A 22,929-nucleotide genomic window follows, 5' to 3' on the forward strand; every position below is an offset into this window, starting at 1 on the left:
TGGAACCGTCACGCGCGAGTGAGTTATAGGATTAATTATTATTGTAACCTTGTGAAGGATTTTCTGCAGAGAAACAACTGCAGTTTTATCTAGATTACCTGTTGTTTATACGTGGATCTGTTACTGATTATTTTGTGTGTGTGTGTGCTGGTGGACAAACTAATACGATTAATGGAAACTAGCGAGGTGTTGGCCAAATTATTTTCTGCGTCTCAAGCTTTACTTTCATTTTCATCTCTGGTATCTTCCGGTTAAGGAAGCCTTCCTTCCGTGCTCTACACCTTATAGTCAAAGCAAAATAAAACTGCATAGAATCTCATAAAGAGTATGACCAACTTTAATATAATCTATTTTCACGTCTGTTCATGTGCAAAAAGTTGAAGGTTATGTAGAACATCGAGTTTAATAACAGAAATTATGCGGGACTCTTTCGTTTGCTTCGACCGGTGCAGGTGAAAAAGTGTACCACTTACTGGACAGGGGAACCCGTGCTGATAGTGAGAAGTGGGTGTTTACGATGAGGAATGACTAAAGCTCAAACAGGCTGTGATAACGGATATTTTATCAGAGAGAGAAACCATGCAGTTTAACTCATTTCTTGTTTTCGGTGCACGAGATCCTACAGGTGTCCTGATAGTGTCCCCACAGGGAGCAAAGTCCTTGGCTAAAAATAGTTCCAGCGGACTTTTCAACACGAGCAGCATGCCTGGACACAGACCGACTTTCAGCCGACATAACTCGGTCAACAGTTGATTTCGGTAGTTTGGACCCAGCGCCAGTTGTGGGCGTGATGCCCGAGAACAGTTTATTATTTCCGTCGCCCCAGCTGCTATCTCTGGGGCCGTACTCATAGAGCTGGGGTAACTTTACGCGAGGATTAGCTATGGACCGACGCATTGCGGGGTCACGTGATTGGAAACTACGCAGATTCAAGAGCAATGATGGTACAGTGTGTATACTCAGTAAGCACTGTGGTGTGGGAACACAGGCGCCTGGCTTAATTTTAGGGTTTGCTGTGCAGCGATACGCAACTCTTACTAGATCGGCTGACGATCTCGAGGTCTGCATTTTGAGGACAGTCCAGAAATTTTGGGTGCAGAGCTTGCTAAGGTTCTAGGTATTGATTCATAACTACCACAAGTTTGGGTATGTTAAGTAATCATCAGATTTCTGAAGCGAAAAAAAAAAAAAGTTAAGAAAAAAGACAAACTATGAAATTGTTGTGGTGTTTATTTCACTGACAATTTTCACATATAGCTTTAATGACCTTACAAACCAACTGCATGATTGTGCAATCTAAAAAGAATTACTCTGAGCCAACTGAGAACAAAAACGGTAAACTTGTGAAAGTGCTGCTGCTGGTTTGAAAGGAAGCAGATTTTAAAGCACACATAAAGTTGATAAACACTACAAGTTCATCTCGCTGATTTATAGAAGATTCTGCAAGTAACTGCAGTGCACATAACTGAGAAAAATAAACTCTGCACTAGAATAGAAGCTTCCTTGTAAGCCATGTAAGTCAACAATGGGATAAAAATATTGTGGCATATAAATCATTTCTGCAGTGCCATTTAAGTCCTTGTCAAAGTCAAAATTGTATTTTGTGTTGTTGGGGAAAAAAAACCCCCACAGAATTCTAGAATAAGCTGAATTAGCAGTGATACAAGCTAGACTGTCCTCACAGCAAAGGCTACTGGACAGTCATGTTTACTACTTAAGAACTTGCTAGGGAAGATGACTTTTAATAGCACTGCTTTTGAAATCTGGAATCCTTACAATCCTATATGAAATATGATCCTATATGAAATTTGCACACCAGAATTAGAAGTTTCAGAAACAGCAGGACATATTAAAACAAGATACACAATATATTAGATGGTGTGTGTCTGTCATTTTTGCAGACCACACCCTTCACAAATGTTAAGTAGCCTTAAAGAAAGAGCTGTGGTGTACTCAATCTTAAACACTGACACCAGTGTGCAGGAATCACTGTCTTCGCTGTTTTTGCAGAAGAGCGAGTACTCCTAGTAGTAAATCTTGAAAACAAGCAAAATACAGGACAGAAGTGTGACAAAGAAGCATGTATGACCACAATAAGTTACTTTCAAAGAAGTCCATCTGCTTCTCCATCACTGACAAGCCACAAGCAGCGTAAAATTAATGACACTGTGAAAGGCTACATATAATGCTATTCTGATAGTGCTCAGCAGCTTTTCATTTAGAACAGCTGCCAATCAAAGTAAAGAAAGCTGAAAAAACAAAATAACAGAATGTCTCATGTAGTATGGTGGCATCTTCCAACAGTCAATATTATACCCTAATCATGATGTTAAACTGAAAGCTCAACTGACAAACCAACAGCAACAGATACCCCCCACAAAAAAAATGCTCACTTTAAAAGAAAGCACTTCACATATAAATTGTCTAAAAAAAAATCGCAAAATTTTTAAGTTTACTTCCTCATATCCATTAACATTCTTTGCCATGAATAGTTTACAGTTTCCCCAAGAGTTCATTCTCCCTCTATAGTCATCACTAATAATGAACTACTTTAAATAAGGATGTGCCAAAAAAACCACACACCCCAAAACAAGGCAAATAAGAACAATCAAATTAATATTATCACCCTTAGTATTATCATGAAAGCAATATCCTCTCACCCTTAGTGAGAAAATCTGTGACCAGAGCCAACACCACTTTCAAAGATTGCCATGACAGATCCTCATGATCTCACACAGGCCAATGCAGTTCACACAAGAGTGAGGGGGTCTGCATGTGTGTCTATGGTTCACATCTAGTTGTGCCAGCCCAGACAAAGTGTTCGTCAACCCTGTAGAAGGAAAAGCATCATCGAGATTCTGGCATGAGCAACCCATTTCTGGATTCAGCTGATGCCAATATCCACTAGAACGTTTCCTCTGCGTCTCGTACATATGTGTTCTTGAAGTAGTTGAAGCGCTCAATGACATGTTCAATGCTCTGCTCCCCATGCACTTTGTTGTCACGAGTGCGAACGTTCACAGTGTCATTGGCCAGTTCCTTTTCTCCAACAACTGTAATGACAGAAACAGCACTCAAATAATTTGTCTCTTCTCTTCACACACAAATGTACACATTCACAGAAAGTTAAAAGACTTAGGGCACCTCCTTTCTTTTTCTTTAAAAGAAAAAGAAATTTTTTCTCAAGCATCACATGACCAGGAGACTCAGGGTATTATCCTGAGTTATGTCCTTGGCTACTATAATGATCACAATACACTGGGTCAGTAGGATAAAGGCACTTAGCATACATTTTTAACTGAAATAAAATGTCAGATGTGAACACATGCACCTCACACTCATCCCGTTTGCCAAAGAATGTGTAACAACAGAAACAGTGTATTAATGAAGTCAAAAGAAAATAATCTGCATTGTATTCTGATAACAAACAAACTGGTATTCAGGTTGACAAGTTCATTCATCCAACAAACGCTCTCAATTTTTTTTTTCACTGACCAAAGATGAAATTGTACTGTGCAAGTTGAGCATTGCGAATCTTTTTGTTCATCGTGGTGCCGCTGTCGAGGTCATGGTCACATAAAAATCCAGCCTCTTGTATCTGCTTCTTCACCTGACAATTAAAACCAAATCTCACTTCAGCAATATTGCACACATACACACACACAAAAAAAAGTAAATAAAAGTCACCTGCAAGTATTACACCAAACGCAACACACTTGCCCACAAGACTATCAACAGCATCGTTTATTACCCAGTTTCTGCATGGCAGTATGCTTGAATATGTAATTTTTTTTTAACTCTGTGCACATCCCAGTGTATCTGACCATGTCCTCCCACCCACACACACTCTCCTAATTTTGAGTGCATGAGTGGTGGGGGGGGGGAGGAGGAGGAGGTATACAGGAGAAGAGGGAGAGAGAGATCTCTCTCAAAAGCAAACTGAATTGAGTAATGCACTTCTTATGCATCTTTATCAGCAACAAATATGTATGCAGAAAATCAGACTGACCTTTTCAGCATATTCATCAAATGGTGGAGCCACAGGAATAACAATAGACTGCCGAGGAGACAACCAGAATGGCCTGAAATAATAAGTGGCATCCTTAAGATATGGTTTTCTCTTAACAAATATTAAAATAACTCAAAGGCTTTCTCTTGTTTCTGAACATCACTAATCCTCCTTTCCACAGACACAGCGACTATTAATTTATTATCCGTTTTGTAAATGAAACATGACAAATATTTTAAAATCTTTATAAAGCTATTTTTTTCTTACATGGAGAAACTGCAAGAGAAATTATAAATTAAATCTTCATATGCATTATTCTGGTAATTGCACAGCCATTTAAAAGAAAAAAGTCAGAGACATTAGACGAATCTATGTAATAAGTCAACAAACAAAAAAGAAATATAAATTTTTTAAAAAATCAATAAATAACAAACCATTTTCCACCAAAACTCTCACACAAAATGGCAATCATCCTCTCGACAGAGCCTAGGACTGCACGATGTACAATGACTGGCTTCAGTCGCTCTCCACGGTCACTGTAACACATCCAAATTATGATAAGACATTTTACCTTATCTGGTCTCCAAGCAGCTAAAATCATTATTTTAAGAACAATTTAAAACTGCATATTTGGCTTAAATTTTCCCATACCTCTAAAAGAAGGAAAAGCAAAACAGGCAAGCACACAAAAAAACCCCTGCCATCCCCTATATACAAGCACATGCACACACACAATGATATGTGCTTACTCGATGTAGGTTAGGCCAAAACGTTCAGGTAGCTGAAAGTCCAACTGAATGGTAGCACACTGATGAGGTCGCCGAAGGGCATCCATAATAGTGATGTCAATCTGTGGAATGAGTTATAAAGGTAACACTGATTTTTAACAAATAGTGAAGTCCAATCTATTCACCCAGTAACAGCTATCAAATACACTAGTGTCCAACTGAGATGTCCTGCTATGATCAATTTTAGGGAACTAACATTTTCCTATTCACATCAACTGAAAATGTATCTTAACTCGATCATGTCAACAATGAACCCTAAGCAGCAAACTTGATACCGGTACAAAAAAATTAATTTAAAAAAGACATCCTAGAAAAACTATATTCTGTTCAACCGACAAAAACTGTTTATTTCTTGCAATTCAAAAGTGACAATTATGTTCCTGATGGTCCCTAAATTACTTGAAAATAACCCTAACCCAGGAACATGTGTATGTCAATACCTAAACAGACTCCTAATGGTAAGAGTTTTGGTAGAAAAATAGAAAGTTTTGGTACTACCTTGGGTCCATAAAAGGCACCATCTCCTGGATTCAGCTCCCACTTCTGACCACATTCTTCCAACACCTCTGAAAGTTGCTGCAACATCACAAGTCATACAAACGCATTATCACATCTCATGACATACACAATCATGTAACTGTCTTCTAAAGCCATCTTTTGCACTGAAAAACTTGCATTACAGATACAACACCAACAGCAGTCAGGGTCTTTTGTTCTGACTGGTATTCTATAACAACACTAAATCAGCATTTAGCTTTGCACAAATCAGAAGAGGGAGTTGAGAATATACACACGGCTCAGCTTACAGCATTTTTTTTACTGGAAGTGTCTTCTACAAGCTACTCAATTTCACCTGTACTGATATGAATAAAAAATTATTTTAATTAACGTGACATATTCTGAGTCTGACAAAGTTGCTTTGACAGTTGTCTGCTCATACTGAAGAAATAATTTTGTATCGTGGGTAGCAGAAATAAAACAAAATTACGAAAGACCAACATGGTTTTTTGATGTCTGGTTATTCCATGATTAATTGCGCTCTGACTGAGACAAGATTTATTGGCTACTATTATTGTCAACACCTTTTACACTTACAAGACTCTTTCCACCAACTGTTATTTCAGAATCAATGTCTGAGATTGCAACACGCATCTTTTATGCTACTTTTTCTGAAAGCCTGGCAAAGATGTTTGAACTTGCACAGTGTTCATCATGGTACCACTTGAATGCTTTCACTGACGTTTATACCCGCAATGTAATATTGAGATCTAGTTGCTTGAACATGGGTAATTTATCTGAAATCCTGACATGAAATGTCGACAGCATATTGCTGAATTTGGTGTCAGCATGAAGTTCTCTCTTCGTATCACTTGCAGCCCCAATTTATATCCTTCAAGATTTTAGGTATTTATCATTGGGAATGCAGATAAAATACTAACTTTTCTTCTGACTTTTTAACATTTACCATTGTAACAACTGCGATCTTTCCATGCATCTTTTTACCGTCGTGGTAAAGGCAGGTAAGAGGCTAACAAACTGACCCCTGCTTCTGATTTAACCATCGACGAAAGTGCACCGTGCATGTGCTAAATAATCAACAAAATCCTTGAGAAATAACAGTTATGTTAATGCATACAAGAAAAATATAAAGGGGACAAAGTATCCTGCTCCTATTTTTCTGTAATAAAAAAAGTCTAGATTAAGTTATTAAAGTAAGGAACTACAAAAAAAAGAGGAGAACACTGATCAAACCCAGTCTTACTTTCTCTGCATTGTCCCATACAGCAATTTCTCCAAGGAATTTGTCTGGTCTGGTGGATAGTTTCAGGTCAAAGGTGAAGCCTAACGTGCCATAGACAAACTTGAGGAAGTCGAGACAGCCCTTTATTTCTTCCTTGATCTGTGAACAATATCAATAGTAACCTTTCTTTTTTCCTCCAACACACAAATGGAAGAAAAGGTGTGTGTTGCCAAACAACTGAAAATGTTATATCTTATGAACTGAAAATCTTTTTCTGCATGGTCTTTTACTAATGTGCACAAGAGATTATGAGATGAATAAATTTGTCATTTGCTTTTGTTGGAGAAAAAGTCCCCCATAACATCCACTCTGTATGGAAGCAAGGACACAACCCAACAGATTTACCAGTGAAACAACTGCTAGTGAGCATTTCTCACAATCATAAAAACATTCAAGCTAACATTCCATTTCCGCAACACTTTCACTCTGTTTAAAGACCACTGTTTTGCAAGAATGTGTTCTGCGAAAGGACACTTTTATATATATTCAAAAGCACAAGACATGCCTGGTCAGGTCGGCAGAAGATGTGTGCATCATCCTGTTGGAAACGCCGCACACGCGTAAGACCTGACAGAGCTCCAGACAGTTCATTGCGGTGGAGCACACCAAAGTCTGCCATACGCAAAGGCAACTCACGCCACGATCGAGGTCTGTGGTCAAACATGAGGCTTTATGGAAGAAAAACAACACAGAAGGTCACCTCTTCAAAAAACAACAACAACAAATATGATAGGGAGTGCTAGTGACAGGAGAGGTAATTAAAGTTATGGGATTTTTCTGGGATTTATCAACTAAAGGTACAATCTGACAAGTTACATGATCCAAATCCATGCATTTTTGGGGGTGACTACAGCAAGAAGTAGCTTTTCCTCTTCTTTTGGGTTACAAATATAAACTTATAAAATACAAACACACCAAAGTCTCTGATAAACGTATTAACAGTTACATGATGCAGCAGCCATTAATGAAGCCATAACACTGCTTACCAGTGGCCAGGGCAGTTCATAGGTTTCAGGGCAAAAATTTCTTTTTCCACCTCAAAGGAAAACATGTTCTCCTGGAAAGGGGAAAATGGTCGTAACACATTAATAGCATATCCCCCAAAATGTATCTTGGGGTGGGGAAGAAACCCCAGAAAACAAAATTAACTATATCCTGACAGATACATGTTATTTCAAAGCAGTAAATGCAACAATTTCTTGCTTTGTATAATAGTTTTGGAAATCTGTAAGCATTCCTGTTTTAATCCTTTAAAGTATACAATTAAGGGATTAGGGAACATAGTAAAAGCAAACTTACAGAATAATGATCCCAGTGGCCAGACACCTTCCACAGCTTGGAATTGTACATATTAGGGGAGACTACTTCCTGGAATCCACGCTTCCAGTATTCTTTCTGTAAACACATCACCCCACAAATAATGTACCATTAAAACGTCACTTTCAATGATGACAAATGATAATAAGGCATATGTAAAAAAAAGTTCTAGGAAAAACCTTTTACAGCAATTAAGTTTAAATGAGAAGTTTGTCGGCAAAAATCCTGGGTTAAGATTCAATCGGTTGGAAAATGGTTTTGACTACATTAAAAGGTCAGAGTGCTACTCCAAAAAATAAATTTCCTGTTGCAAAAATTTCTGATGTTTTTTTTAATAATAATAAAATATAAAATAACTAGCAAAAAGAGTATGCTAGTATGGCTACAACAAAAATTTTGACCTTCGAAGACACTTTCTTCTACTGACAGGTACTTTATTAGCTAGACTGAAATATCGTCACATTGCATTATGATCGCTTCTGCATCAGAAAATGTTGACACACTTTTGGTCATTTTGCAGAGAAAGGGAGTCATCATTGCTAAGCAGATGCACCAAATGCAACATGCTGTTTCAAAATTTCAGCAGAGAACTTACTAATAAGGCTAGTTCCGTCAGATCTCTAAAGGAGCAGGGCTTCTGCTTACGCCAAAAATTGCGTACAGTATGCATTAAAAGTTCGGAGGACGCCTTCAATTTTCGTCAATGGGGTCCCCTTCAAATTTGGGCGAAGAACAGGGACCCCTTAAAAATCTGAAGAAGGGGTCCCTGGGACCCCAAAGAATTTAGCCTTAGCAGAAGCCCTGAGGAGTAAGCAGAAATCTTTAAAAAAAAATAACTTTGGGACTAGTCATAGCTTGGCCATTTAATTCACATAGAGATTTAAGGGAGAGAATGACAATTTAAACAATATTCGGCATCCATCTTTGCGCTATTGTGACATGCATAATCAAGGCAGTTTGTCAGTATCATCATGCAGCTCAGGTAAAAAAGTGATTAGGGTAAGTGTACAAAAATTATTTTTCAACAAGTATTGTATGAGTCTTACCCGAATAAACTCGCAGAGAGTGTTGTAGATGTGAGCACCTTTAGGCAAGAAGAAACAGGAACCAGGACTCAATTCGTGAAAGAAGAAAAGTTCCTGATCCTGTAAGCATAGCCAAGATTTGTCACTACTTTGAGGCAGTCCTATGCTAGTATAAAAACCAAAGCATCAAAAATAAGATATGTAGGTCACAACAATGTTTCCTTTCTTTCTTTTTGTTTCCCTTGCTCATTCTTGTTCTATATAAGCAAGAACTTTAGTTAGATTGTCTGAAAAATAATATTTAAACAATTAACCTGTAAAGTTGTGATACCAACATAATACTTAAATGCAAACAATGAATACTAACCTTCCCAATCTTACGGTGGTCACGCTTGGCAGCTTCTTCCTGGAAATGTTTCCACTCCTTGAGCTGTTTGGGTTCTGGGAATGAGATACCATAAATCCTTTGCAATGTTTCAGCATCTGCCTTGCCTTCCCAGTAGGTAGATGAGTTCTGCAATGTGTACAATGATAAAATCAAAACTGTAACAGTGAAGAACATGCCAAAATATAAAACTACATTTTCTCATTATGAGTTCAGAAATAATGCCCAGAAAGAAGAACACAGAGACTTCATTTTAAGCTATTAGCTACATATATTTCAAGCCTTCCAAGGAAATGCCCAGCCATTTAAAAAAATTGAAAATATTTGCACTCAACTTTTATCTCAAACGGTTGATATTTGAACTGTTTTTAGTGTTTGAATAATAATAATAATCATAAAAACAAGCAGAAACCATTAAGGAACATTTTTGATTGCTTGCATGAATGTAAATGTGTCAACAAAAAGGTTTGCATTACTTGACCTGGTGAAAGTAGGTAACCACAAAAGACAATCATTAAATACCTTGGTAACAGTAAAGGCCTTGATTTTGCCAGTGTGCCTGACATGTGGCCCACGACACAAATCAATAAGCGGACCACATCTGCAAAATCCATTTACAGATATTCACAACTTGTAAAAGAATGCTTGCTATAGATAAGTGTGTATGATGTATAAATGTTAATACTTTCAGGATAAAGCAGCTTATTAGTCACTAAATGAAAGATATACAACTTTCTGAAAAACAATGTCAAATAATCATATGTGCATGCCTGCACACTTTCATCCACTCCTTTCTTTCTTACCTGTAAATGGTGGTAGTTGGAGTAGTGACTTTTTCATTAAGGATTCTCTGCTTGAATTTATTGTACTGCAGAGAGACAGACTGCTGATTACCATATGCTATGCTATCTTAGGAAGTGTTATGTATGCCTCGGTAATGACATATCAAAAGGTACCATTAAACATTCACATGGAATATAATCTTCAGAAACACTAGGGACAGAAAGGGGATAAGACATAGCAAGTCTCTGACATCGGTAATTGTGGGAATATGTCAGCACAATGACAACTGATGCTCTGAGTTAACAGAATCATGAGGTTTTCTTTTCTTTTTCTTTTTTTTTTTTTTTAGCATTTTCTCTATTTGAGGACAGGGTATGCATGTACTAAAGAAATGTATCTAACCAACTCACCTCAAACATCTTCAGCAAATTTTCTTTACTGACTTCTAGTCGCTCAAAAGGCTGTTTCTCCTTTACTATGTCTTTGAACAATGACTCCAGAGCTGGGTAATCATTGCTTGAGACTGACCTGTACAACACATCAAATCACAGTAGTTAAACCTGGTCTTACATCCCCACCCCCCACTATTTTTTTTAAAACAGTATTCAGGCATCAAATATTTAAGGTATGCCAGAAAGACTGCAATGGGATTTTAAAGTAGAATTTTGAATTTTGTATAGCATTAGCTTATCAAAACACAAAACATTTAAACTACTATTAATGAAGCCCATAAGCATGTTGCATTTTTTCTTTTTTAAACTTGAGCTGTTAAGGATCATGCAGTCTTACTCTTCTGTCCACATGTCATAGTAAAAGCCTCCCTCAATTGGAGGACCATAACAAAGATGGCCTCCGTAGTGACACTCCATAGCCTCCCCCAGGATGTGTGCACTAGAGTGCCAGAACACATACTGACCTGTTGTGTGGAAAGACAAGGACGAAAACTCAAGTTAAAAAAAAAAGAAAAAAGAAAAAAAACATATCTATACAATAAAAGAAACTGCAAGAACTGAACACTACTGAACATTTTACCTGTTAGTAATTATGACCAAGTATTTCTGAAGTAAACATTTTTCTGATCTTTAACATCTGCTCAGCTATTACAGGAAAAGGTAGGGGTTTATAATAAAAAAGAGAAAAGAAAGGGAAAGATGTAGAGTCAAAAGAAAATAGAGAGTGCTGACACTAGTGACAGAAGAAGTAATCTTACCATCAGGATCATCAAACTTGAGAAGCTGGAGGGTGGCATCGCCTTCAAAAGGACGATCAAGGTCCCACAACTCACCATTAACTTTGGCAATTACAGTGTTGTCAGCCAAACCCTGACTAAAAATAAAAAGAAGAAAACCCTTGTGTGCCAACATACGTTTTTAATAAACAACTAATTTCCTTTCCAAACCTTCAATTTCATGATGTCAGGTGTTAAAAACAGTGCAAAGTAGATCTCCAATAAATTTTTACAATTAAAAAGACATCTTTAACAGTTTAAATATCAAGATAAGTTATAAATTCTGACTGTATTAATGTGTTTTCACAAGTGACGCTATTTCTTTGTCCCTTTCTGTCACCCTTCTAACTTGCACTCTCATGGTAACAATGTACAGGAAACAATGCTGCACAGAAACATTTGACTGTTGGTCTGTTTCTAGGTTCACTTCTAAAAATTAACTAAATACCTGCATCAATGCACCACAGTTCTGTGCATTTCTAGTCTTCATTGTAAAGACAAAAGTTTCAAATTTCTTATGATTTTGCTCCTCTTGCCTGAAGGGTGGCACAGAAATTTGAAACATTTCTGGATCATTTGCGAAAATAAAGATAAAAAGAAAGGAGGTAAAACAAACCTGATTCCACTGGCAACTTGATATGGTGTAGTTTTCCAAGATTCTCCTTCTACAATTTTCCCATCAGGGAGAGTAATTTTAATTGGTTGTGGAGTCTGGGCTGCCACCCAGCTATCATATTCCAGTTTCAACTTGTTCCACAATTGCAACCTCTTTTCCAGAAATTCTGGAGGGGGAGTAATCTGGTCACAAAAAATCAGAAAGACAAGATAACAGATCTCATTGGTTTTGTTCTCCTCAAATACACTGATCTTTTTTCAAAATTCAATTTTTTTATGCTGCAATACTAGAGCTTAGATTAGAAAGGTATAAATGCATCATCAAACTAGAAGATGGTGGGAACAGTAATGCTTAATTTAAAATTGTCAGAAAAATATTTACTATAAAATAACACTTATACTGTCTGCACAAGTTGGCATTTGATTGATTTATACTTCTCCATGTATATGGTTCCATATTAATGTTCAGTAGTTTGATTAAACACTTTCTTTGTCATTTTAAGAACCTAACACTAACAATTTCTAAACAATCTCTTTTCATCCTTTTTTGATGCTTACAATGGCAGACAACTGATCTCATTCCACCATGTGCTATCTCAGTATCTTAAATGATTGCATAACTCAATGTGACCTGGTCATATCCTGCATTTCTTATCAGTGCCAGTGCTGATCTACAAAATATTTTACTCTATCAGTTTTGAGTGTTGTAGGTTCTCCACCCTACATTACCCACCTCCACATCCAAGACAATAGGAGAAAGTGTAAATTTTTTTCCATAGCAGTATCAAATCAAATAGTATTCCAACACTGACGGCATTAATGGTAAAACTACTGAGAATGATTCCATCAACTGACATTTGGTGAACTTGTATAGCAGACTTGAGAAAAGAAAAATTCATTACCTTCAGTGGCCGCTTGATTGTGTCTCCAGCTGCTCCCCCCTTTACCTTAGTCTTGGCTTCCTGTAAATAGTTCAGACAAAAAGATTTTTAATTAAAAATTAAAATTTAAATATATTATTATATTAAGATGGTACCAGTTTCTCACCTATTCCTGAGACTACAGACTAATAAAGCTTTATGTGACACACTACTATTATATTATTATTAAACTTTGAACAATATTATCCCTTGCCTGCTAATCATCATAGTATTTAAGTTCTATCTTACTTTATCTTAGTACATTCATTGAAACCATAATTCCTACCTCATCCATAGTTTTTGCAGCTTGATTGTCCTACAAAACAGCAATTAGCATGTACTGCTCTGGCTAACTTAGCTGAAGCAAATTTATAGTCTTTACTTCTAACAATAACGTTACTTCTTAAGTGCCCATGTGGTTAACAACCACACCTATTTTTAAATGAGTTTATCTTATCAAATCACACAACAAAATGGTCAGAGACTTTATCGTTTTTCGAGTTGTTAACTATTTCCTATGATTGCCTCATTCCGAATGTCCCTTTAGGCAGCTTTGAAACTTGCTGCTAACACGTCAACAAGCGTTATGTCTACTGATTGCATCAGATTCAAATTTCAACTAATGGAATCATTATGTGAATTAAAACGTGTGTGTGTGTGAGAGAGACTTTCACAATGATGTCGCATTTACACATATTCAGAATGAGGTTATAATCGGTTGTAATAAAAATGACAATAATTAGAAAGCAGTGAAGTAGTGGTGGGGAAAAGAAAATAGGTTTTGGAAGTAGAAATATTGGACAGAACGAAAAAAAAAAATCCATCACAGAAAGGTGAGAGAATTTATCAGGATAATAAGCCATCTTCAAACAGGTATGCCATTAAATAGGTGCAAATTCCACGTCTTTGTTTGAAATGTCAAAAATGATGCAATCTTACTATGTTGGTCAGTCACGTTAAGAGTGATTAGATGGAAAGTGTAGAATAGATAGTCTCAATTAAAAAAATCTAGCTCCTTAATAGCTGTATATGTTGATGAAAACCAACCACAAAAATTTTTTATGTCAAGATATTCATAGAACAAACGCTATTTTAAAACGCCGGTTGACGATCCTTAAATAAATTTCTCGATAAAGACTACCCTCTGACAACGAACGACAACAGAAACACACCAGGCTCATGGCTCTGCGGTAAGTGATTCCTATCCTCTTGGCTAAACGTCCTATACTTATTCGTGTTGATAACATGGTTGAATGTTAGAGATCAAAAAGAAGAAACAAAGCCGCATGCCTTCTCTGAAACACTCATTTTCGCCACTTCGACAGCCACGTTATCCTCCATGTTGGTAAGAGTGACATCAACATTATCACGAATTCTCGTATTTATTAATTTTGACCAGAAATAAAATAATTTGAGTTAATTTTTTCATAAGATACATATTTATTCAAAAATTGTGTATCTAAAATAGCAAAAAGTAAAAAAGTAAAAAATCAGGATCACCGGTCGGTTTGACTCTTCCGATTCGACCAGTCTGTAGACGATTCGACCACGTCCTTATCTATGCGAAAATCTTTTATTGATGTTGGTTGACTTGGATACTAATTCGAATTGGAAAAATGTAGTTTTGTATTGTTTACGCACAATATCCGATTAAGGAATGTGTTAGTAGGTGACGATTAAACTAATTTTTTTTTCTCGGTGGTCGAATTGACTCAACTTGTTTTCTCCCCATTTTTTTCTACACTTGAAGATACTTTTCTTAACATACAGAACTGCAAACTGATCACGGACAAATTCATGACCAGATCATACCACGGACGTATATGGATATTAGTTCGTAATCATACAGCTTACGCAGAAACGGGACTATGGACAGAGGTCGAATTAGCGCATTTGTGGTCGAATTGACCGACCACCATCAAGGGAGACAACTACAGAGATCACATGATCAAGAAAATGGACGATACTCCGCCACCCGTCTGCAAGATTCCGGATAAAGAGAAGGATCGGTAAGGAGCAGTGATGAATACAAGTTTAATTAAAGGGTTTTCATTCTGGTGTAACTATTTTACTGACATTTGGTGACTATGACAGGAGAGAAGGAATTATGCATGTGCTTATGCGGTTTCCTTCTCAAGAATTTGAGTGATATGACGTGTATAGGAGACGATATCACAAACTTATATCCCCTTATATTATCGAACTTATATTATTAAATACACGTCCATGATATCATGTTATGCTTCAGATTTTCTTCTTTCCCAAATTTTTATCTTATGCCGAAATGTAAGGCAGTAGAGTAAGCTATACCTTTTAATTATTTAATTATTAATTTTTTTTTTTACTACTTTGATGACAGTCTCCTACGAAATCTCACTCTCTTTACTTTCTTGACCCAGTTCCAACCCATCTACTTATAATAAGTGTCTTGATCGGCTGCATGATTCCATTTATGCACTGTCAACCATTCGTTGGCTACCAGCACTTTGCCCTTTTACTTTAAACATGCCATGATCAATCCACTATTATAAAAGCTCATCTGGACCTCAAGTCAGGGGACTTGCATGTCTTAGTGATGACTTGCATGTCTCAGTGATGCTAATAGCTATGCCAACAATAGCACTAGCTCCTGGTAGTCTCACTAGTGTGAGACAGGTCAAGGAATAGAGACCAGACATAGAGTAGTCCACCTGACCTCCAGGTCACAGGAGGCTGGGCACTGCACCAGCAATTAATTCTGTAAAAAGATACTGTTAATGAGACAGAGACAATCTAACAAACAGTGGCAGTGGAGAGGCAGCCATACAGCCAGAGGCCAAAGCAACAAAGACATTCCCAACCTGACAGCTGAACTGCTGTCTCTCACACACACACACCACCTGTCATTAGTATTGTTTACTGGAATTTGAGGAAACTAAACCAAACAGGAAAGTTAGCACAGACCTTCCAAGAACTGCATCTGTACTGACTTGATCTTCTTGGAATTATGGAAGTATGTTGTACAAAGGGAAAAAGTTCTTGCAGATAATGACGCAGTATCTTAAGGATAAATTTGGAAGTCTAACCTTTAAACAAGGTAAACAAAATTCAAAATTCAAAATCTACAAAAGCAAAGGCACGTATGCAGAAGGAAACCAGAAGCATCACCTAAAATTTCTCTTCATGGACAGCTGATGGGTAAGAGGAAACATGGTCAGCCAAAAGAAACACTGTAAAGAGCAATAGAGAAAGAACTAAAAAAAAAAAAACAGGAACTGACTTGGAACAACATTGCAAAACTTGCAGTTGAAGTAAAAACTGGAGGTCTTTATTGAATACCTCATGTACTATCTAGGTACAAAGAGGACTAAATAAGTATCCTGAACATTGTTCTGTTAATACTGCACTGCTTTGTGTCTTCAGTGATTTGCTGTCCGCTTGATATTAAGGTCACTTTTCGGTGCTATCTTGATTAGTCTTCTGTTTTTGATAATACCTCTAATATCTGCTCGTCTCTTTCTTTTATCACCATAAATTTTTCATACCTCTTCTCTTCCCTTTATTTTTTGTAGTTTGGTGGCTGTGTTACTTTATTTGTTTCTTGAGCTAGTCTTTTGTTTTGGTTAAGTGCATTGAGATCATTGCCAAGTGGGGATGTGCAGTATATGTTCTTTTTACTATTATTATTAAGTGCATTTAAAAGTGCCTTTGCTGCTTACAAAAAGAAAATTCAGTGACATTTGGGGTACATATATCTGTTCACAGGTATGCAAAACTCCAGTCAAAGTTTAAGGAACGCTTTGGCCATGATCCCATCATCTATGCTAGAGCACCAGGAAGAGTAAATCTCATTGGTAAAACATTGAGTAGATGACATTATTATGACTTTGTGTAATTAAATCAGTTGTGATTTTCATGAAATTTTTTCCTGATGCTGCTGAAATTGTCAAAATTGATATAAAAGACTTTTGGACTGAGGAAGGCTGTGACTTTGCATGGACACAAAACATAAAACTGCAGCCTTTCAGCACTCACATACACGCAGACAAGGAAAATCTTGTAAAATATTGCAGAAATGTGGAGGATTAAAAGATATTCTAAGCATAAAATAAGTTCAAAGATTTTCATTTTTATTGCTTTGAAATGTAAAGATTTAGACAGCTACTGTCAACATGCTGATGTTGTATAGCAGATGTATTGACAGAATTGCACAACAGTTAGCACCTGCCACCAGTATAGTGAGGGCTGGGTGTCCTGGGTTTTGCTTTTGTCTTGGACACACTGTTCTTTCTCTGCTTGTGGCATCTGTTACAGGGCTGGCTGCCTTGCTGTGATATAGCCTTAGGTCCTAGCACAGCATAAAACACTAATTCCACCCCATCCACCCCATCCCCTTTATTGGCAGAATTTCTAATATGTATGGTGGAGAGAAACTCTGCGTGTGTGTGTGCTCAAATTCGAATGTGTATTTTTTACATTTCAGTATCTTCCTAATGGCACACCAACTGACCCTGTTGGATGGCTTTCAGAATCACTGCAGTTTATTATGCTGTGCCTGTTCTGTTTCCAGGAGAACATATTGATTACTGTGGCTATGCAGTGCTTCCCATGGCAATAGAGCAAGATATCGTGTTTGCTGTATCAACAAACAACAGCAAAGAGATTACCCTAGTCAACCAAGATCCCTCCTACAAGTATGTCTAAAACTGTTTTGAGTTTGTTTTGCTGTATGTTAAAAAAACTGAGTGCTTTTAATCCTTGGATTTTAAAGCTTGTGATAATTTCTTGTCATGAATGTTTTTCTTTTTATTTTCATTTTCCCTAAAATTTCCTGAGATAGGGGAAGAAAGAAGTAGATTGTAGTTCTGTTGCATTTGGGGAAAGGGAATAGTGACCATCTCTTTATTAAGTCCCCTTTGTTGCCAGCCCTCTTTCCTTGGTTTAGTTGTTAAGAATGTAGGTTCCAACAACTCCAGGTCCAGAAGACAGACACAGTCTGTACAAAAACATTTACAGTGCATTATAATTGGAGTTAAAGAAAAAGAAAAGTAAAAATATGCTTTGGTAAATGACTGACAACAGGTTTTGTTACTTTTCCACTCTAGAGAGTTTTCATGTTCTCTGGAGAATTTTACAATAAGCAGATCAGATCCTCAATGGTACAACTATGCTCTGTGTGGTGTAAGAGGGGTAATAGAGCATATGGGAGCAGGCAGTGTTGTTGGATTTAATGCCTTGGTAGATGGCAGTGTTCCCAAGAGTGCAGGTCTGTCCAGCTCTAGTGCTCTTGTATGCTGTGCTGCACTGGCAACTGCTCAAGTCAATGGCTGGACTCTGACCAAGGTGACTAACACCTGCCTGATGAGAAATTTTATGATTTTAAATGATTTTCATCTTGTTATTTTACCAACCTCACCTCTAGCCACACTTTTTGATAGAACAAACATTTTTTCTCAAAGTTATGAATGATATATTTTGTTTATCTTGCCACCCTTGCCTTTTTCCCAGCAAATGAAGGTTGGCAAGATAATAAGTTGAGACTGTATAATTATTTACCAAAATACAGTGCATACATGCATAAATTTAGTGACTGAGAATGGAAGTATAGCGCAGCCAATCATGTTGTCAGACATTACAGGGTGAATAATTTTTTCATCTAATTTAATCTGTTAGATTTCATGTCACTCATTTTAACTGTTTAAAATGCGTACATGATGTGCATTTGAAGTATGTTTAGAAAAAAGTCTCATTAAATATGTAATACAGCACAACTATTTTTTTAAATGACTGGGTTGAGTAAGTTCTATACCACATATACCACATATTTTGTACCACAAAATCTGAGTGAAAAATCCCTTCTATCAAATTGTTGTTCTTTCAAGATTTCCATGTGCAAAAAGTGGCAAGAAGCTCAGACATTAGCAATATATATGGATAGGCTTGCGTTGTCAAGGCAGCAGCCAAAGAGTGAGCTGATATGTTAATTGTGTGAATCTGTAGACATTTTTGCCATCATAGGCTTGACTTCTTCATGTGCATGATGATGTTTATAGATCTGTGACTCAAGAAGGGAGAGGGTTTGTTCACTCAGATTTTGAGAAATACTATCTTGTACAGAAAGCCATCATTTGGAAAAAAATGTTTTGTGCTGTAATAGACTTTTAATGTGTGAGAAAAATAGACGTGGCTATACATTCACAACTTCTGAAGTAACAATGCAGAATGGTATGTACATTATTTGTTTCTCCTACTGCTAGGCTGGCAAGTTGAAATTTTATAAATAATTATTTGTCTTCCAGAAAGTGCTGGCAGAAGTATGTGCAAAATGTGAACATTACATTGGAACAGAGGGTGGAGGCATGGACCAGGCAATCAGCTTTATGGCTAACCATGGGATGGTTAGTTTTTCAGATAAATGTTCTGGAAATTTATTGTCTGTTATGATGGCTTGTCTGAATTATGCAAGCAGAAACATTTTCATTTTGAGGTTTGCATTTCTTCATATCAATTACGTTTAATTAGACTTAAGTTATTTATGTCTGGGAAGAATGAATTTTATGAATTATAATCTAGTCATTAATGACTCAGTGATATGCAAAGTTCACATATCATATTGACTAAGTAGAGCAGTATTCCATGTGCTGTGTTTGTTGTTTATGAAACTAGTGCCTGAGGTTGCCTTTTTAGTGACAAGAAGTACAATTTTTGCAAAAGACTTTTGTAATTCTGAATTTTGCTGTTCCCACAGGCTAAGCTGATAGAGTTTAACCCCCTACGCACTACCAATATTCTGCTGCCAGCTGGGGCTGCCTTTATCATTACTAACAGTCTAGTGGAACACAATAAGGCAGCTACATCAGATTTCAATATAAGGGTGGTTGAGTGCAGACTTGCTGCTCAGGTTTGTTTGCTTTTTATATCTTGGTGTTTTGGAGGGTTTTTGTTTTTTGAGGGTTTCTTGTCTTATAACTGCTTCTGTTTATCAATGTTTTGGGAAACTTTGCTTACTCGATAGAGATAAACATACTTGATGTAGTATGCTTTATTATGGTATTTATATATTTGTTAAATTAGGTGTTGGCCAAGGCGCAAGGCCTGCCATGGCGTGAAACGCGTCTTCTGGGTGGAGTGCAGAAGCAGCTTGGTTTAAACTTTGATGAGATGCTGTCTTTGGTCAAAGAGACTCTTCACAAGGAACCATACAACAAAGATGAGCTGTGCCAGTTGTTGGAGGTGACTCCAGATGAACTTGCTCTGAGCAGTCTCAGTCAAAACACTACGCATGGTTGGTTTGCTTGGTTAATCATTTATGACAGCTGGCTTTGTTGATTTCTGTTACTATTAATAAGTTTTACTTCCATCATTTTGCTGGTTTTTTTCCTTGTGACTAGCTTTTCTGTTACACAATGTTAATAATCTTTTCCTTCTATCCTCTGCCTTAAACTTTGATTTTTTTCTTTCTCCTTGTTCATCGTAGAAATATAAATGCTATTATCGATACACTGGTGACAGTTCTTAAATGCTGCTTCAAGTTGTTACCAGAAAAATGAATGCAATCTGAAGAAGGTGCTTTTGGCATGTTTCAGTAACATCATTTAAGCTATTTCAGCGAGCCACTCATGTATACAGTGAGGCCAGCCGAGTTTACCAGTTTAGAACAGTATGCGAAGAACAACCCACTGATGCACTTCAGCGTCTAGGGCATTTGATGGACGAGAGTCATGCAAGCTGTCGAGACTTGTATGAGTGTAGCCACCCAGACCTTGACAAGCTGGTTCAAATATGCAGGTAATTATTTATTTTCAAGAAGACCATATTTAAAGAATTTTGTTCTGTCCACATTGTCCGTCTACAGCCTGCAGGGCATTAGCAGTATGGAAGGGTGATACATAACAGAGGTGAAATTACAAATATCAGATATCTCTCCTTGCTTTGTTAGGTCACAGTCTGAGGATGTTTTCTACCCATGTTGCTTTCAGAGATTCTGGAGCGCTTGGCTCACGTATGACTGGTGCAGGCTGGGGAGGATGTGGTGTGTCTCTGGTGGAGTCCAAAAGTATCATGTCTGTTCTGACCAAAGTCCGTGATGCTTACTACACCCCAGACCCTGCTCGCGCCCCACTCACTAAGCAAGCACTGTTTGCTACTCAGCCAGGCAATGGTGCAGAGATTTATAATAACTGATGCCTTTATACTTCAAGCATGATACAGTGAGAGTTGAACATTTGATGTTTCTCTGCACCTCTTGGTTGGGAGAGTTCAGATCAGCATCCCACACAGGTGACAGGGATTGCACTAGCTTTGGTGTTTCTTCCTGTTTAATATTGGAAGCATTTGAAAATATTTTGTGGACTGAAAAATTACACATATATATATATAGAATACAAATAGTGGTATTTTTCCATAGACAATATTATGATGGCTTTTAAGCTTTGGAGACTTTTCTCCACAATTTATTTTGGTAAATCATCTGCATCTTTCATATATTTGTAAATGAATGCAGAATTTTTGTGTTTTTAGTATTATTTTTCCACTTTGAGATAAAAGTGTCATCCTACACAGATGTGTACATGTCTTTGCATTGATTTCTTGCTCTGATTTATAAAAAGACTTCAATAAATACACCTTTGTGCTGGCAATGAAAGTCTATACACAAATCATCAAATAAAGTCTTGCAATTGGCTTGGTTGTTCATAGTTTTTCATCAAAATTTGACCCATCAAAGCGCTTTGTGACAATATTGAGACGGTTATTATTCATCTCAGGGGACTATGGAAGTGTGTATTGATGACTACATCAAAAATGATAATTCCAGTGAGGCACATGTCAAAATTAATTGATAACTGTTTATAATAAATACTAAGGTTTACAATCTATTTTGCAGTTCACAAAGGGAGATAACTTGTTGGTCAACACAACGATTTATAAAGGGGAACAATTTTTGACGGGTGGTGCAAACGCTGGGAGTTAGGCTGTGTTAGCCCCTCCCCCCCAAAAAAGCTTTCTAATGTACATCCTTATCTGCATATAAGGATGGTTTTGTTAGAAAGTCATCAGCTGGACCCACAGTCACTGCTGTCTTCTTGATACCCGCAAAACATTTTTTCCTTATTTGTTAAGACACATTTGAGGTGCCTGTACCTAGCAGTCAGGAACAGTTTAGATAAATACTTCTATTAGTGACGTATCATGCATCAGGCCCAATTTTCCAGAGGAAAAGAAAGAAGGCATAACGTAGGTGTTGAGCATATTCAAATACACATGCATTTAAAAACAACCTGAACCTCTGCCTAAAGTGAACGATGTACATCATGGTCATCACTGACGCCGAAATTTTCTTTATCAAGATTTATGAAAGGTTTACTTCGTCCATCGCTAGTTGATATCTGCAGGAAAGCTCATTATGTCTGCTTATAACAAGTTTTTCCTGTTTCTATATATTTTTCGTCTTATCCTCCATCATCCATGGTTACACCTATACCATGGGCTATGCTCTAAAATGACTTGTTTGATAGTTACCGTGTTCCAACGTGGAATCAAAGACTTAATGTATCATCTTTGGTAGAAGAACGTTTACCCAACGTGCATTGCTATCAGGATCACCCAGACTTAAGAGTAACCGTGTGGTTGGCATACTCTGGCTGCTGAGGTGTCGGACGCTGCTATTGATGGAGATGGAGCTTCGAAGACTAATTTGGGAAGCAAATTTTAAAGCTCGCGTTAAGGGGAGCTCCCAGCAATTTGACCCAAAGTCTCACGCAAGAAACCGAAGCTGTCGGCCGTACTATTGATGGCGAAAGTCCCACGCGAACTAGGGTATCAAAAGTTCCAACGCTAGTGATCCCTTCTGAATAAACTTGCGCACTGAGTTTCCAAAGCAGTCTTGCAGCCGCCGCCTCGTACTCTTCAGTCTGATTACATTTAATCTCATTGATTTCAGATCGCACGATTTCTCAACGATTGCTGAATCCGTGATGGGTCTTTGAAGCAGTCACGTTACAGCAGCAGTAGGCTCCCCCAAACGAGAATGTTATCCCCACAACAAGCCCAAAGAGTAACAAGAAATTCCAAGTAGTGAA

At 37.3% G+C, this 22,929-nt stretch overlaps 2 protein-coding genes across 4 annotated transcripts; one reads left to right on the plus strand and one right to left on the minus strand.

The window, feature by feature from the left end:
- Positions 1-1,212: 1,212 nt before the first annotated feature.
- Positions 1,213-14,335, minus strand: LOC112553880 (threonine--tRNA ligase, cytoplasmic-like). 3 transcript variants are annotated; one of them, XM_025221360.1, is made up of 20 exons: positions 14,162-14,335; positions 12,854-12,913; positions 11,953-12,134; positions 11,319-11,434; positions 10,898-11,024; positions 10,519-10,636; positions 10,129-10,193; positions 9,848-9,926; positions 9,308-9,454; positions 8,962-9,060; positions 7,898-7,993; positions 7,585-7,655; positions 7,104-7,266; positions 6,560-6,697; positions 5,296-5,373; positions 4,759-4,859; positions 4,444-4,545; positions 4,010-4,082; positions 3,496-3,610; positions 1,213-3,053 (listed from the first exon to the last, which is right to left on the minus strand). In XM_025221360.1, the coding sequence occupies exons 1-20, from the start codon at positions 14,210-14,212 to the stop codon at positions 2,905-2,907; spliced, it is 2,130 nt and encodes a 709-aa protein (XP_025077145.1). In that variant the 5' UTR covers positions 14,213-14,335; the 3' UTR covers positions 1,213-2,904. The 3 variants fall into 3 exon arrangements, with proteins under 3 accessions (XP_025077145.1, XP_025077144.1, XP_025077146.1); XM_025221359.1 differs by having other exon boundaries at positions 14,044-14,284; XM_025221361.1 differs by lacking the exon at positions 14,162-14,335 and adding an exon at positions 13,158-13,391.
- Positions 13,634-21,533, plus strand: LOC112553882 (N-acetylgalactosamine kinase-like). The gene is made up of 10 exons (XM_025221362.1): positions 13,634-14,061; positions 14,642-14,880; positions 16,616-16,704; positions 17,421-17,544; positions 17,956-18,193; positions 19,150-19,248; positions 19,599-19,751; positions 19,925-20,135; positions 20,437-20,638; positions 20,830-21,533. Exons 2-10 carry the CDS (start codon positions 14,816-14,818, stop codon positions 21,032-21,034), a joined length of 1,386 nt encoding a protein of 461 aa, XP_025077147.1. The 5' UTR covers positions 13,634-14,061; positions 14,642-14,815; the 3' UTR covers positions 21,035-21,533.
- Positions 21,534-22,929: the final 1,396 nt, after the last annotated feature.

This window comes from Pomacea canaliculata, linkage group LG13, assembly GCF_003073045.1.
Source record: "Pomacea canaliculata isolate SZHN2017 linkage group LG13, ASM307304v1, whole genome shotgun sequence".
In the NCBI taxonomy this organism is placed as follows: domain Eukaryota; kingdom Metazoa; phylum Mollusca; class Gastropoda; order Architaenioglossa; family Ampullariidae; genus Pomacea; species Pomacea canaliculata.